Source organism: Amia ocellicauda, chromosome 8 (genome assembly GCF_036373705.1).
Source record: "Amia ocellicauda isolate fAmiCal2 chromosome 8, fAmiCal2.hap1, whole genome shotgun sequence".
Taxonomy (NCBI): Eukaryota; Metazoa; Chordata; class Actinopteri; order Amiiformes; family Amiidae; genus Amia; species Amia ocellicauda.
The window spans coordinates 13,546,891-13,563,272 of record NC_089857.1 but is presented as its reverse complement, the minus strand read 5'-3'; the positions used below and the strand labels follow the sequence as shown (position 1 = coordinate 13,563,272).

General features: G+C 37.8%; 1 protein-coding gene across 1 annotated transcript; it reads left to right on the top strand.

Annotated features, from left to right (window-relative positions):
• The first annotated feature begins 4,225 nt into the window (after nucleotides 1-4,225).
• Nucleotides 4,226-14,525, top strand: LOC136755235 (cilia- and flagella-associated protein 299). Its single transcript, XM_066711715.1, has 6 exons — nucleotides 4,226-4,382; nucleotides 7,703-7,824; nucleotides 8,859-8,949; nucleotides 11,880-12,022; nucleotides 13,210-13,339; nucleotides 14,003-14,525. The coding sequence occupies exons 1-6, from the start codon at nucleotides 4,272-4,274 to the stop codon at nucleotides 14,096-14,098; spliced, it is 693 nt and encodes a 230-aa protein (XP_066567812.1). The 5' UTR covers nucleotides 4,226-4,271; the 3' UTR covers nucleotides 14,099-14,525.
• The last annotated feature ends 1,857 nt before the right edge of the window (nucleotides 14,526-16,382 follow it).

The following is a 16,382-nucleotide window of genomic DNA, read 5'->3' as shown; positions in this document are numbered from 1 at the left end:
ATGCAAGTGACAGAGTGTCTGCCAATCTGTACTTGTCTTAAAAGTTAAGTACTGAAATGAGTCGAAAAGGTTCTGGCTTTATTTTACTTACTTAGAGTTAACTTTTTTCCCCAAGGGGCACAGTTTTTTACAGCCACTGGGCAATGGTGACCCCCCTGTACATCAAGCAGGAGTTCTCCAAAAAAAGCCCAAACCTTTACTGCTGGCGTGTCCCCCTCCAACCTGCACACTCAACCACTTTTGTGACTCTGGTGTGTATTTACTGTCACTAAGCAAGGGGTCACCAAAACTTACACACCAAAATTTACACCAGAGTCACAAAAATGGTTGAGTGTGCCCAAGATGGCAAATAACTGACCATTATAATCCTTTAAAGTTCCACGTCTCTGTTATTGCTTCACCTGTGTGTGTGATAGTTGTGAAAAGCTGTAAGTAATTATTTACAAATAAGTAAGCAAATAAACATGTGGAAGATCGTACTGCATTTATGTCTGCATACGTTTACAAGTGGTATTACTTGTGTAGTAATAAGAGATGAATATAAACGAGAGTGCCTCAATGCGTGTGTTGTGGTCTGTGAAACATACGCCTACATCGCACAAGACTTAATGTAATTACCTACATTAGGTTCTCTTTTTTAATTAGCAGATACATACCCTTACCCGGGGCGACTTACACAAAAGATATATTTTACAGTAAGAGCAGATCAAACACAGAATAACTTCAGTACTAAGAAGTGCAACTTTAACTATAAAGTTCGATAACACAGTAAGAGTACATATACTTACATCCTATAGTAAGTTTAACTAATGCATACACATCCCAAGAAACAATCTGTATAGTTGCTGTTGTTTTGATACATCCATTGAGCACGCACAATCGCAGACAGCCCTGCTCCGTGCAGAAGCGCTAATGTCGCTGTTTGCAGCAGTGCGCATGCGCTATTGACAAAGACGCGCTCCCGTAGGCAGACAGCGCATGCGCACACCCACCTGGTCGCAGGGATCCTAGTGGTCACTGCACTCGTCGTAACACCTGCGTCCTCTTCGGCATGGACGTTGCTGGCATAGCTGCACTACTACCGAACGGTTAGCTTCCTACATGTTGTTGCATCTGACTCAAGGGACTTTGCTGTTTTTCTCCCTTGAGTTTTAAATCCTTTCTTTTGTGTTGCTTTTTCTCGGGGCCGCCGCTGTCAGTGTGAGGGAAGGGGCGTGGCCACGCTGGCGCGCAGGGCTGTTTTGCGCAGGTTGTCTTGTTTACGTTAAACCACACAGACGCCATCTTGAGTTCAACTAACCTTAGTAACAAAACGTCACCTGGCCAAACCGCTTGGGTTCTCATAATAATTAACCCTTTATTATGGCACAGGGAAGTCTGACCTAATTAACCCTGTAATAAGCATTGAGTGGGCGGGCCCTTAATACCAGTTTTGTCGGGGCGGCTCACAGCTTGACACTGAAAAGTAGAGTTAGATTGGGTGTGCATCTGCGTCTTCGGTTGTATGTCATGTTAGTGCAGGAGTACCCGCTGCCCTGCTGGTTTTTGTTCCATCCGAGCTCTTAATTATATAATTAAGCCTTATATTGCTGTTAGTTCAATTAAGGAACCAATTAAGCAATTAACAGCTCGATTGGAACAACAAACAGCAGGATAGGGGGTCCTCCGGGACTGGTTTAGGGCATGTACAAATGTAGATTACTCTTCTATACTTAATTTTTCCATCAGATCAGTGTTTGGGTTTCTGTTACATGAAGAAAGGATCGTGCACATTAATGAACCAAACCACTGAATTTATAATAGGCTGATATATCCACTTCTCTGCGACTGTCACAAGCTTTAAAGACATTAAAACTAGCACATGTGAAACCTCAGCACTGCGAGTCACGGATCAACTGACATTTTAATATACTCTTGAGTTTGTCTTGAGAGTTGTTTTATTTACAAATTTGGCTGAAGCCTTTTTCCATGGTGTTTCTTCCAGGGTGCACAAGAACCATAATACAATACTTCATATTTACAACATTACACAAGCGCAGTTTTATTGTTACAGAGAGTACAGAAAACAAGTCGAAAAGACAGAATGAAAACCGTTTCCTTAAAATCGAGTCGACAGCTATGCAGGGTACTTCAGCAGTCAGATTATTGTTTGCCAAATTGATTATGTTTGCAATGAAGTTGATTCATTTGGGATTTTCATTGGTAAATTCAGAGCTTTCATCTTGCAATACCTATACAAATTTTAAAATGTCACAAAATAGTATAATAAATACTGTCAATAAATAAATAATATACTCGGCCCCTCGACTTTTAAAATTGAAATCTTGTTACAAATATACCATTGGGTTAGTTATCACTGTCCCACTAACCTGATTGCATGGATCAATTTGCCCCACCAAATATATTGTAAGAACTTTGCTGCTTTTTAGTTTATACCTAATACAGCGATTGCATTGATGCTCCATCCAAAAATATTGGCATTTTATTACCACTCATTTAGTTATTAACAAAACACTTGTGCATGTTCATTAATTGCTATTGTTTTTTTTCTCCTTATTTCAGCTGTTGGCCAAATAATTATGTTTTTGTTTTTTGTTAGGATGTTCATACCAATCAAACAGTCTAAAGCAGATATGTATTTTGAATTTTAATTCTTCAGGATTGAAAACTTGTTCTACTCTACTGCCAGCTCTTTTGTCTGATGGCTTGATTTAGGTAGACCAATGTTTCCATCTAAAATGAAATATTATGCTATGGTTAAAGATGCATTCTTTCACATTGAGTCTGTGTTGGTATAGGTGCCCTTACTCTGCAAATGTTGTTACATCCACAGCAGGTCAGTCTTTCAGCACAGAATAATTCTAAAATGCCTACTGATCCACATAAAAAGATTATTAAAGCACCTCTCTAATAGTAAACATTAAAATATATAAATAAATTATATATTATATATTACTGGTAAGCCATTTATAAAAATATTACCTGAGTAAGACAAAGTAATACAAAGTGTGTTTCAGTGAAGTGAAACCTTCATTTATAACAACATATTTTTTTATTTTAATATTAAAAGTTGTAGTATGTGGCATTAATTATTGATCATATGTGGAGCTTCTTTTTCTTTTTTAAGCTTTATTTATCTTAGAGAAGCTAAGACACTTGCTTCCAAGTAATATTCTCCACACTGAACTGTGGGAAATATAGAGTTACCACAATCTCATAGGTGCAATATGATACGCAGATTGGATCAATATCGACTACTATACTGGCAGGAACTGTGTTGCAGATTACCTTTGCATAACATTAAATAACATGCATTTGCCTTATAGTGCAAAACGTATAGAGACGAGCCTCACAAAGCCTAACAATTATTTATTCGCCTAGTCCTTCAAAACTGCACTTCCTCATTGTCTGTTGCATTCACTTTCCCATTTTAAGACGTGTAGACTCAATTGGGTTTCCATTACAGTACGACATGGACATAGTTCAGCTTGTTTGCTGTTCATTCACATGTTATATCTAATCCAAATCTCAAATGTATCTTAGGAAATATGGTATAAAACCCATGCATTATAATTATTGCACATGTAAGAATGCAATTATTCTTATTATTGTTTCCCCCCCAGGTTTTCTTCAAAGACTACGTTTAATCACCTGTTTGCAATTGTAAATAACTGTCATATGGGAGTTTGGACATTTCAGATAATATATTGGGCAGGTTTCGTTAGGGAAAAAATAAACTTTTTAATTACATTTCTCTCAAGAGGGGGTGGTGAGCCGAAAGCGACTCAACAGTAAAGTAGAAGAAGGACACCGCTATATTTGGTCTGGCGTGAAGCGCAGTTCTGCACAGAGAAATAGATGCGCGCTCTTCGAGTGTTTCTCTTCTTCAGTAGTATATATCTGTATGTGAAATGTAGCACTGACTACTTTCCTATTGAGTACTTTTTATAGTAATGTGTTCACACAGCTGTACATTTTTGTATTCTTTGAATTGTTTTATGAACCCAATACAATGATTCTACTAATCTAACGTACTACTAATTAAAAGCCTAAAAATACACACTAATATGATAACACAGTTGTATTTTTTAGATAGGTACTCTCTTCTAGCTCCGTGGGCATTGGTTATTTGTGGATGTTCAATACTGTCGATCTCCTTGGCAACGATGACAGTGACTTCCATTGTTGTGTGACGTGTCACTACGTCACTGTGCGCTTCTGTCGGACTCGGCTCACCTCAGACAGCGAAGACGGACGGAGCCGGCATTACAATGCAGGAGGATAGCCCTGGCACATTTCACGATGATATGGTGTCCGAATGTCACACCTACCAGGATTATATTCGCTCCCACATCACACCACAGGATATGTTTTATTTAGAGGTAACGTTTTTTTCGTTTTTCACAGTTCTTTGAGTTTAAATGGTTCTTTTTCGCAAGGTTACTTATAGTCGTACTTGTTATATTTTCTTTCTTAAGTGTCATCCTGGTGTTTTATTTGATTTTTACATTAATGACGGATTGGTTATTGCACACTGCATGTCGTAGTGTGGCCGCTAGATGCCGCACTAGTCATTTAATTGTGCTTGGTGAGCAGATTCAAGGGGAATTGGACCTAATTAGCAATATAACCCCCATGCTAGAATACATATTTTATTTCCTAGAATACTGATGCTCACCAAAAGTATGCTACAACATAAATAAAATATTCAACCCCCAACTGCCAGTCACAGATTACATAAACTCTGTCCTTGAAAACACGTATGCGTCAGTTAGTATGTCAGAAAAAGTCTGCCTTAGGTATTGTGATTGTAATTTGCTTTTGGCATGTGGGTCAAAGTTTTGATTTGCACCAGACTAATCAGATTTGTTTTATTGGCAATTTATCCTTTGGGGGGACATATTGGCAGCTACTGAAAGTTATAGGTTGATTTAAAATAAATGTGCTTCTGTCTTTTATTAATAAAAAAAAACATTTGGGAAGTGGGTGTTTTAAAGTATGAATTACAAACTTTTCTGTGCGGTTTATACAAACGTGTGTGTGTTTAGGGGCGGGGTATGATACAATAAAATATGAAATTTCTCTTTTTACATATGATTCTAATTACATTTATTTAAAACAACAGTTTAACAGTCATACTGAGTATATAATCTCTTAAAAACCTAACTGCAATTTAAAAATAAAATCATCAACTTATTTTTTTCTGTGCTAGAAGTATGAAGTGAATTTCATTTTTTTAAACAAACTCATGCATTATAACTGTTGTGGTTAATATATTTTTGTTATCATGCAATTGTAAGCAGTGTACCATGGCCCCATCTCTTTAATACATTGATTAAATTAGTTAAAGTTGGGAATAGCCAACAGCCTACTAATAATTTACTTTTCAAAATGTAGATTTGTTTCAGCCATTTCCCTTACACACTTCTTTAGAAAAACAGAATGGATGAATTCATGAATGCTGAAGTTTTAAGCTTACAGTTCATGATTGTTTGACTGGCTATTGCTTCATTTTCATAACTTATTTTAATCTTATAATTATTATTATGTTTGATGGTTTGTTTATTGTATATATTTTGCTATTGAGGCAATAGGATTTTCCCCCGTCTGGGCCTTGGTAGGAATTCATCATTATTATTTTTTTTCATTATTTTGTTCAGATTTTGCCACTTTGTACTCCACCAACCATTTGTTTACTTGCAGAGCTATTGTGATAAGAATGCAACATTACAGTTCCTTGTCTGTCATCCAGTGTTTTGAAAATGATTGGAGAAACAGACTTTGGGAAAAGATAATAGAACATCTGCTCAGTATTAAATTGAAGGCTTCTGACCCGAAATAGTTTGATGTGACTCCAGTCAGAGACTCTTTTGCATTGTAGGCTAGATAGCCTTCTACAAAGCCTTCTGACTCCCAGAACAAAAATACAAATAAAAAAAAAACATTTAATGTCCCAAACTTGTACTTTAGTTAAGAGGCCTCTCGTGTTGAAAATAGTATTATTTGAAGAAGTTAAAATATAATGTTTCCTGGAATGGGAATAATGCAAAGTACAGTTTAATTAAAAAAATATTTAAAAAGTGATTATTATAGAATGAATAGAAAATAGCATTACCGTTGGCCTGAACACACACAGTGGTCTGGAGAAGTGAGGTCCAGGGGGAGGTGGTGCTGGTGAAGTGAGGTCCGGGGCGGGGGATTCAACTGTGCCAAACCCCTAAATTCCCCCAGGTTCAAAATATTATCCCCCAACATTTCCCCATTCAAATGTTGCCCCCACATTTCCCCCTGGGTTCGTAAAAATCCCCCAAATTTGTAATGGATGATTGTTGCCTTTGTCAGTTCTTTGTTTTACTTCAGATGTTGTCATCAATAAATAGTGCAATCTAATAAGAAGCTGTTTATAAATAAGATACATGTTTTGTGCTCACTGTTGCTGGAAGTCAGATCATGTATTTCTTACTCTTCTCTTTGACATTGATGACTTGGATTTACTTTAGTCTTTGTGTGTGTGTTTTTTTTTTTTCCATATGTACTATTAGTTCTTAATACAAGTTCAATGTATTATTATCAAAAAACCATACTGAAGTCTATTACCAACCTATATTAAGAACAATAAACTTGTAATATCATCCATTTGTCATTTTTATTACATATCCTTCATTTTTTTAAATTTAGAGCATTTTTACGTTTACATGACGGAGGGGGGTGGGGCTCAGATTTTTGAGTTGGGCCCCTGGGTGGCTTAATCCGACCTTGAATCCGACCCTTGTCTATAAAAAGCAATAATGTTTCACCATCAGTTGTATAAACATATTTCATTTACTTCCTAGAAAGATCTGTTTGCTTTACAAATGCACTGTATCTATCGTGTTGTTGCCTTAGATACACCATTTGTTTTGATTTATTTTTCCCTTTATTTTATTGACCTCTAGCAATATACAATACTACCACTAGATGGACATATTGCCCATTAATTAGGACAAATAGGAAGAAGCAGCTCTCGCTCAATGACCAATAAATACAGATGTGATGGAACCAAGCTGAACAAGGGGAGGACAGTGCTGCTCTCAAGACCTTACAGGCCATAAGTCACTAATGATGCTGCCTCACTCCCTCTCTCCTGCCTGTCCAATAGTCACACCCAAAACTCTGCTACTTCAGAACTGACTCTGATTAGCAAAGTGTCCGGATCCGTCGCTCATAAAACATGTGTCATGTGAAGTCCTTGCCAGACATTTCCAACAGAGCTGACCCCTTTTATTTTTTGAATTAAAAAAAAAAAGCTGATGCATTGTCTGGGTTTTGCAACCAATGCACCACATTTAAGTTATCTTGCTTTTTGAAAGAGATATTTTCACTCAGTGGTCAGGATGTTGAAAGTTGTATGAAAACTTGTCTAACTTAGGACATGTGGCAGAACCCTTGATCCTCCAAGCCACTGGACTGCCCACACGGTTATATATTTAGCATATCATGTCATACTTATGGTTTGCTAGCCCTGTCTCATGTATGTATCTTTCGCACAAGACCTCCTTTGTAGGAAAACATTGCTTTTGTTCCCCCATTTAATTACCTAGCGATACCCTTGTTTAACACGGCTTGTGCTAAGTGTTATGTGAAAAAAAAAGGTTTCTTCTGAGTATTACACCTTCAGTTCCAATTCTCCCAGCTCACCAGATCTTTTTTATTGCTCCTTAAGGATGAGGAGTTGGCCTGCCAGCTGGTGGAGCTGGGCTACAGGGGAAGCAGAGTGATCCTGACAAGGGAAGAATTCGAGACAAGAAAAGCAGCTGCAGAGGCCTTGAAAAGAAACCAGCCAAAGTAAGCTTAAAAGATTCATTTTTTTAAATCAGATCATTTTGTTCATATCTGGATTACTTAATTATATGAACCCTTTGTCTTTTTAAAAGTTGTTCCTTCCTAGGGCCGGATTAAATAACTTTGACCCACTCACTAATGGCAAACTACAAACCTGTTCATCATAGCGGTTACATTTATGATTAGAAGAAAGTGGCATCTTACTAAAAATGAAGTTGCAACTGAGTACAGTTCTGTAGTTTTGTGTTAGCGGTTGGGTCAAAATTGTGATTTAATCTGGCCCCTAGTCTTTAAATTCAGAAGATATCCAATACCCAGTTCGGTGCTTGGAATTGACCTAATGTGGGTGAATTAAGGATTCTCAATTCACCATTTTCAAATGTAATATTTAGGTTATTTAGATAATATTAGACATAGCATATAAGACAAGCATTTTTTCCTTGAAAGATGGATCTCACAATGGATTTATTTAAAGCTAGATTAAAATGCTGTATCGTTTATAATCTTTAATCATTGAAAATTAAACTATTGTAAAGATTTTCCTTCCAAACGAGTCTCAAGTTATCGAGACCTTGGCTCCTTAAACCTTCAATTTCATTGAGCTAAGGGCCAGTGAAAACAACATGCTCATAGGCAGGGTTCTGATAAGACTGTTGCAATGCTGTGTCCATTGTATAACACGTGTACTTATGTGATGTGGCTGCTGTCAGCACAAGAGGTCTTGGTGATAGGAGACCAAACTAAATTGACAGGATGGAATCAGAACTCCCTCCTAACAAATACAGGACATACAATTTCGTCCATTATGCATATTTGTTGAGTGGAATAAGCAGCGCTAAAACCTAGAGGGGGTAAAACTCATGCACTATAGCTACACTGCAGTGACTTTCAATATCTACCAAGTGAGACCCACTGAGTTCCAATGAATCATAATAATTGCCAACAAGTGATAATACAAGGAAAACAGTGTGCTGCTGTGTGTGATTGTAAAAGGTTTTATGATATATTTCATATTGTTTGAATATTGTCTTTTCCAGGCCACTGGCAAGTGCAGGAAAAGAATTAAAAGATAACTTCCTGAAAGCCCTGGCAGAGCGAGAGGAGGCCAACCGCAGTGGGAAAATGACTGTGAGTACATTATTACAGCACTTCATTGGCTACGTAATGGGATTCCCCAATGATATTTAGCCAATTCCATTATGAACCTAACAAGTTATACCCTGTGTTTAGGCACGTCAATAAGATACAAATGTGTAAATACTGTGCACAGTAAGGCTTCAGTTCCTCTCCTAAGGAGCCACTCCCTTCTCAGCTCTTTCACAGAGTGCTTTGTTTTGATCTTGTATGTGCTTATCCATACGTTTGATTTAATTTCCTTTCAATAAACAAACGCAACACTAAATAATTACACTCCACGCTTCATGCCTAGCACCAGCAGCTGTTAAGTTCTTTTCAAACAAAAACTGCCAGTAATTCTCCTTGTGCTCAACACGTTGGAGTTTTATCAGGTCTCACGAGCAAATGCATACTTGTCTTCTGGTTTGAATTAGACGGCTCTCTATATATGACTTTATCAGTTTATTTATGTCTGTCACTTCAGGACTCAATCAATGATACATTCCTCAGTTGTAATCAGTTGCAAATTCTGACTGTGTGTTGCTCATCCATTCACAAGACTGTAACTTTTTCCATAATATGATATAATATGTAATAATGTATTATATTCAGCACACTGGTGCATTGTCTGGCAATTATTTTCAAATCAAACCTAAAGCTTTATACGATGTACAGTGTACTTGAGGATCAGTTTAGCCTATGTACTGTATGTTTCCTAACATACATATTCATCTGAAAAAAATGAAATGATTTAGTTTGAAGAAGGCATTCTAAGCAATGCTTCTGTTCAAGTCAGTTTGGGTATAGAGCAGAGTGCTCGTCTGTTAATCCGACTATACTTTCACATTGAGTTGTATGTCAAGTCCTTCTTACCACTTCACTTCTTCTGGAGCAATACAATATGGGATTTCTATGTCAATGGCATCCGAGCGGCATCTCAGAGCCCTTCCGTGCTTACGTCCATTTCATTGTGAATGACCACTTTCAAAACATAAGGAGCATGGCTATGCTGATGACACCTCATCTTGCATTTCTCACTCTAATCAGAGAGACAGTGCATGTTCTTTTAATGAAGTGCACAAAACTATCTTTTGAAGAAGGAATTGCAATGACACATTTCTGAAAAATGTTCACACCCTTCCTTTGAGAGAATGTCATTGAACTGAGGTAAGACAAGGGATGTGTGAAGTTTAACTGCCATTTGATTCAGTCGGCTTGAAAACTGCCGCAGCCTGCACACCAGCATGAGAGAGATGAGGACAATGTCCAGTGGTCCTTTGAAGGGCCTGTCCTTCAGCCAGAGGATGGACGGAGTTCCAACTGAAAACACTGAAGGCTTCATGGGGCCTGAAAAGCCAAAAGGGGTTCACTGGAGCTTAGGGCCTCACATATACCCTGTGTGGAGGTCTTCCATAGTTGAGCCAATTGGAAAACTAATAGTCCACATTTTTAACAGTGTAAGATCACAAGTAAATTATTATTATTATAAAAAAGTAACATTCCAAAAAAAAAAAAAATATATATATATATAGCCTGAGCATCATTCCCCTTGAACTCCTAAGTCCTCAGTGTCTCAAACATTGAACAGGAATATATTATCCCAATTGTGTCAGGCCTCTGCATGTGATGTGTTCATGTGTGTCATGCTGGCTTTCTATTGGTTAATTTAGACTTGTTCAGAACCTGAAACATTGTCAGAATTCATAAAATTAGGGGAAAGAGATAGCATGTATCTGATTCATAACACTGGGAAATCAAGGAGCTCAATTCTTCGCATCTGCCATCAAGATTTCAAGCATTGTTCTTGTGCATAAGTAATATCATAGCAATCTGTTATTTTTAAAGCCAAATCTACCCTGCTTAATCTTCTATAAGCTGGCCTTGACCTGACTCAGGGCACATAAACCGTCTCTGTAAGAGAAACCTGTATCAGATATCGAGAGGAAGTGGAATTCTGGTAGATCCTAAACAAGCGGCGCACCTCAACACATCTGGTTTCCACCGCTGCATCTGTTGCACAAGCACGGCTGTGTGAAGTCATTTCCAAATCAAACAAGCAACTTTTTTTTTTCTTTTTTTTACTTTTTATTTTCCTCTTCAAGGAATACCTAAGGAGGAACTAGGGCGAGCGTGCCAAGAAAAAGGACTCCAACCTCAAACATTCCTTGTCGTACAGGCCATGTTTTCATTACCCCAACAAATTTACACAGTTGTTAGTGATGGCCCAGGATGCCTCCTAAAGCACAGCACACCAATAATATACAGAGGCCAGCTGACACACAGAGACACCTGCAGAGCCCCTGACAGGGCGTGATTGTTCGGAGGATTTGGGGCTCAGGGAGGCACAGTTTCCCTGGTCAGCATGTGATCGACTGAGAGGGTTGCTGCAGCACCTCCCTGACACAGCGACAGGAAGTAGTCCTTTTACGTTTGAAGAGTAGGACTGTACCTCTTTTTTGGTTGCTAAACACATTCCTCACATCTCTCACATCATTCCTCACAAATCAAGGATACACTTGGCTTTTAAATTTTTAGTTGTTCAGTTTGAATTTGAATGTAAAACAATGGTGGATTGAAAGGACTAATTATTATGATTATTATTATTATTATTATGATTATGATTATGATTATGATTATGATGATGATTATTATTATTATTATTAGTATTATTATTATTATAAAATAATGCTTTGTTTTTGTTATTCTTTAAAATATATAAATGTATTAGGTACAATGTGTTTTTATGTATTTACCAATAGTTATATTTAAAGTATTCAAAGTTCACATACAGGGAAAATGCCTTATGTTTCATCCTTATGATTCATAGTGTATATTTAATATCTACATCTCCATTATTAATGACTGATGTCAAGCTTTTATTTAGTTTTTGAAGTAATCTATGCTTAATTATTTACACAGTATTTCCATTTCTGTCTTTACAGTCTGTCATTTTCATCAGGGACAAAAACTCTCATGGACAGGAAATATCTGGGTATATAGACTACTCCCACAGACTTAAAACTGAAGAATTTGAGCCATACTTCAGTGGAAAGAAGAGACTTCTGCCAAGACCAACTGATTTAAGGTACTGCTATTTTAATATACCATAATATCTTCAGTGACAATTACTAATATGTTTATTTCATGTCCAATGATTTTTAATTTAAGCATCAAAATCCTGCCGATTCATTAATCATTTTACATACACATTTTCATATTTTCATATTTTCCCCAATAAACAGATGAAAACTATCAATTATGCAATTTCATCTTTCAATTATAATTAAATTACTTCGTAAATAAATTGGTAAATAAACAGGTAAAAATTATCATCTACCTTAGCCAATCTTTTGTAACAATGCGGATATATAATTTTAATATCAATTTTGAAGCCATTAATGTAATCTTGAGTGACCGAAACATGTAAAAACATGTAAAATAACAAAATAAAACTTAGATCCCATACACAACCAGGTTTTATGTAATTGTGATTTACCTAATCCTTGAATAGTACACAAAATATATTACCTATGTGGTTAACTGAGATTCAGCTATGCAGACATTCGATAGTGGGGAAGGCTGTCAGACTGCATCGACTTGAGGACTCGGCTTCCAAGTTTCCAGGTTTTTGGTGTAGAAGTTCTGGTCCTGATTCCTTTCTGGTTTTCCACTTTGGTTCCTTCCAATCTTCCTGGATTTCGTCTCCTAGGGTTTTTCACTCCCAGGTTGTTCCACTCTGAATTGCTATTTTTAATTTTCTGATTTTATAAGTTTAAGACAAAGAGATTCTAATCTCTTTCCCTCCAAACTTCTGATTGGTCAAGTTTGGGGTAATAAAATGGAAATTTAAATTGAAGCAGTCTTCGCCATTTCTCTCCCTTGATTCCTGAAGGATGTGTATTGGAGGTGTGATGGCTTTGAGGAATGTGTAAATAGTACTAATGTTACCTAGAGTTTCTAACTGTCTATATTTAAGTTCTAAGAAATAGATTTTCAAGTCCCTCAAAGCATGACTTTGCAGTTGATACCAATCCAGGTGTTCTAGTATGGTAATGTTAAATTTGAAATTTGTTGATCAAAAGTCTCTTGTGGTTGATTCTTTTAATGTGATGGGCCAATTTCTGTATATATTAATTAATTAGGTTACATGAATAATTCTCTTACCAAAGTGTTGGGCTTTATTCTGCAGCTGATTCGTGCTTTGTATACCCAGATCTTTTTCAAAGCAAATATAAATCACTTCATTCATTTTTTGTTTGTGTTTTTTTATAGTTTCTATAACTGGGAGATGCAGGTTTCCACATCAAACCCCAGCCCAAACTACCACATCATCGCAGAGAATTCAAGTGGGTTGCTTTTCAAGAATAAAAGAGACCGAAAAATCCTCAATGTGGACCCGAAGGTGAGCGAATAGTCCTCTCCTGCACAGAAATGGGCCGGGAGATTTCTGTAGGGCTACATTGCCATTTGTTTCTGTTTTCTCCTCAAACAATTACAAATGGTGCTGCTGACCTCAAGACAGAGTGCATCTGCTGACACCCATTACACAGACTCTGTATCAGTGAACATTTCTCACAGATTGTCAGCCCTCATTGATATTTCCTTGCTTTTCAAAAAGGTTAAATATGAACCACAATTCCCTCAAGTAGGTCATATCGAGGCACTATCGAGTCTCAGTAATCCAAACAAAGTTTTTGATAACTTAAGAACTACCTGCTATGGACAGTGATTACACATTGCCTGTTACTGAATAGGATTGATAAAGAAATGAATTAATTCATGATAGTTTTCTGTCAAAATGAGGCCCATGCATGGAAAAAAACTGCGTAATATAATATTGTCTTTTAAGTCTGCATATCTAATTGTGCATCTAATATACAATGTAAACGTGATCTATCTATAGTTCTGTTACAAATTGATCACTTCAGTATTTCCCTTTATGTTACACAAATATACCTTAAGAATTATTAAAAAAAATATGTAAATATGCAACCAGTTAGATAACATCTCACACAATTGTATATAAAGTGCTTTTTCTTCATTTTTCTTGTCTTTCATCTCCTAGGCATCACCTGGTGACAACTCTGAGAGGACACCGGTACAATCAGAGCTCTACACTCACGTGATCATCTATGATCATTTCACCAGGAGAAGAACATAATGAAAGTATGCAGTTTCCACTGGCCACGTTGAGGTGTATACTGTTGAGCATGACCTTTCGAGTCCAGGACGCTTTCACTATACCCCAGGTACACTTCCGCCAGTTCCCAAACTAGTTTCAGGAGGCACAGTTTCGTACATTGTAATGGCTGAGTCACAAACTGATCTAGTTATGTCTCCTTTCGTAGCCAGGCGCAATGGCACTGCATTTTGAAAATTGGTGTAGGGTTCAAAAGTGCCACACAAGATCAGTTGCTTGTAGCAGTAAGACATTTAAAAGTGTTTGAAAAGATAGCGAACACAGGACTGCAATACTGGCACAGTATATATTGTCTGAAGTTTATAGCTTCTCAGTATATAATGTGTGAATCTCAGCATATAGCGTATTAGTATATACAGTGAGGGAAAAAAGTATTTGATCCCCTGCTGATTTTGTACGTTTGCCCTCTGACAAAGAAATGATCAGTCTATAATTTTAATGGTAGGTGTATTTTAACAGTGAGAGACAGAATAACAACCAAAAAAATCCAGAAAAACGCATTTCAAAAAAGTTATAAATTGATTTGCATGTTAATGAGGGAAATAAGAATTTGATCCCCTATCAATCAGCAAGATTTCTGGCTCCCAGGTGTCTTTTATACAGGTAACGAGCTGAGATTAGGAGCACTCACTTAAAGGGAGAGCTCCTAATCTCAGCTCGTTACCTGTATAAAAGACACCTGTCCACAGAAGCAATCAATCAATCAGATTCCAAACTCTCCACCATGGCCTAGACCAAAGAGCTGTCCAAGGATGTCAGGGACAAGACCGTAGACCTACACAAGGCTGGAATGGGCTACAAGACCATCGCCAAGCAGCTTGGTGAGAAGGTGACAACAGTTGGTGCGATTATTCGCAAATGGAAGAAACACAAAATAACTGTCAGTCTCCCTCGGTCTGGGGCTCCATGCAAGATCTCACCTCGTGGAGTTTCAATGATCATGAGAACGGTGAGGAATCAGCCCAGAACTACACGGGAGGATCTTGTTAATGATCTCAAGGCAGCTGGGACCATAGTCACCAAGAAAACAAATGGTAACACACTACGCCGTGAAGGACTGAAATCCTGCAGCGCCAGCAAGGTCCCCCTGCTCAAGAAAGCACATGTACAGGCCCGTCTGAAGTTTGCCAATGAACATCTGAATGATTCAGAGGAGAACTGGGTGAAAGTGTTGTGGTCAGATGAGACCAAAATCGAGCTCTTTGGCATCAACTCAACTTGCCGTGTTTGGAGGAGGAGGAATGACCCCAAGAACACCATCCCCACCGTCAAACATGGAGGTGGAAACATTATGCTTTGGGGGTGTTTTTCTGCTAAGGGGACAGGACAACTGCACCGCATCAAAGGGACGATGGACGGGGCCATGTACTGTCAAATCTTGGGTGAGAACCTCCTTCCCTCAGCCAGGGCATTGAAAATGGGTCGTGGATGGGTATTCCAGCATGACAATGACCCAAAACACACAGCCAAGGCAACAAAGGAGTGGCTCAAGAAGAAGCACATTAAGGTCCTGGAGTGGCCTAGCCAGTCTCCGGACCTTAATCCCATAGAAAATCTGTGGAGGGAGCTGAAGGTTCGAGTTGCCAAACGTCAGCCTCGAAACCTTAATGACTTGGAGAGGATCTGCAAAGAGGAGTGGGACAAAATCCCTCCTGAGATGTGTGCAAACCTGGTGGCCAACTACAAGAAACGTCTGACCTCTGTGATTGCCAACAAGGGTTTTGCCACCAAGTACTAAGTCGAAGGGGTCAAATACTTATTTCACTCATTAACATGCAAATCAATTCATAACTTTTTTGAAATGCGTTTTTGTTATTCTGTCTCACACTCTTACAATACACCTACCATTAAAATTATAGACTAATCACGTACAAAATCAACAGGGGATCAAATACATTTTTCCCTCACTGTATTGAGTGTGTCTTAGTGTGTTTCTCAGTACACATACTTTCAGTATATTTTCTCAGTATATATGATGTGCGTCACAGTATGTAGCGTCTCAGTATTTTTTGTGTGCGTCTCAGTTTATATTGCGTGCGTCACAGTTTATATTGCGTGCGTCTCAGTAAATTGTCTCAGTATATATTGTGTGCGTCACAGTATGTAGCGTCTCAGTATATATTCCGCGTGTCTCAGTTTATTGTCTCAGTATACTGTCTCAGTTAATATTGTGTGCGTCTCAGTATATAGCGTCTCAGTTTATATTTTGTGCGTGTCAGTATATGGTGCCTCAGTATATATTGTG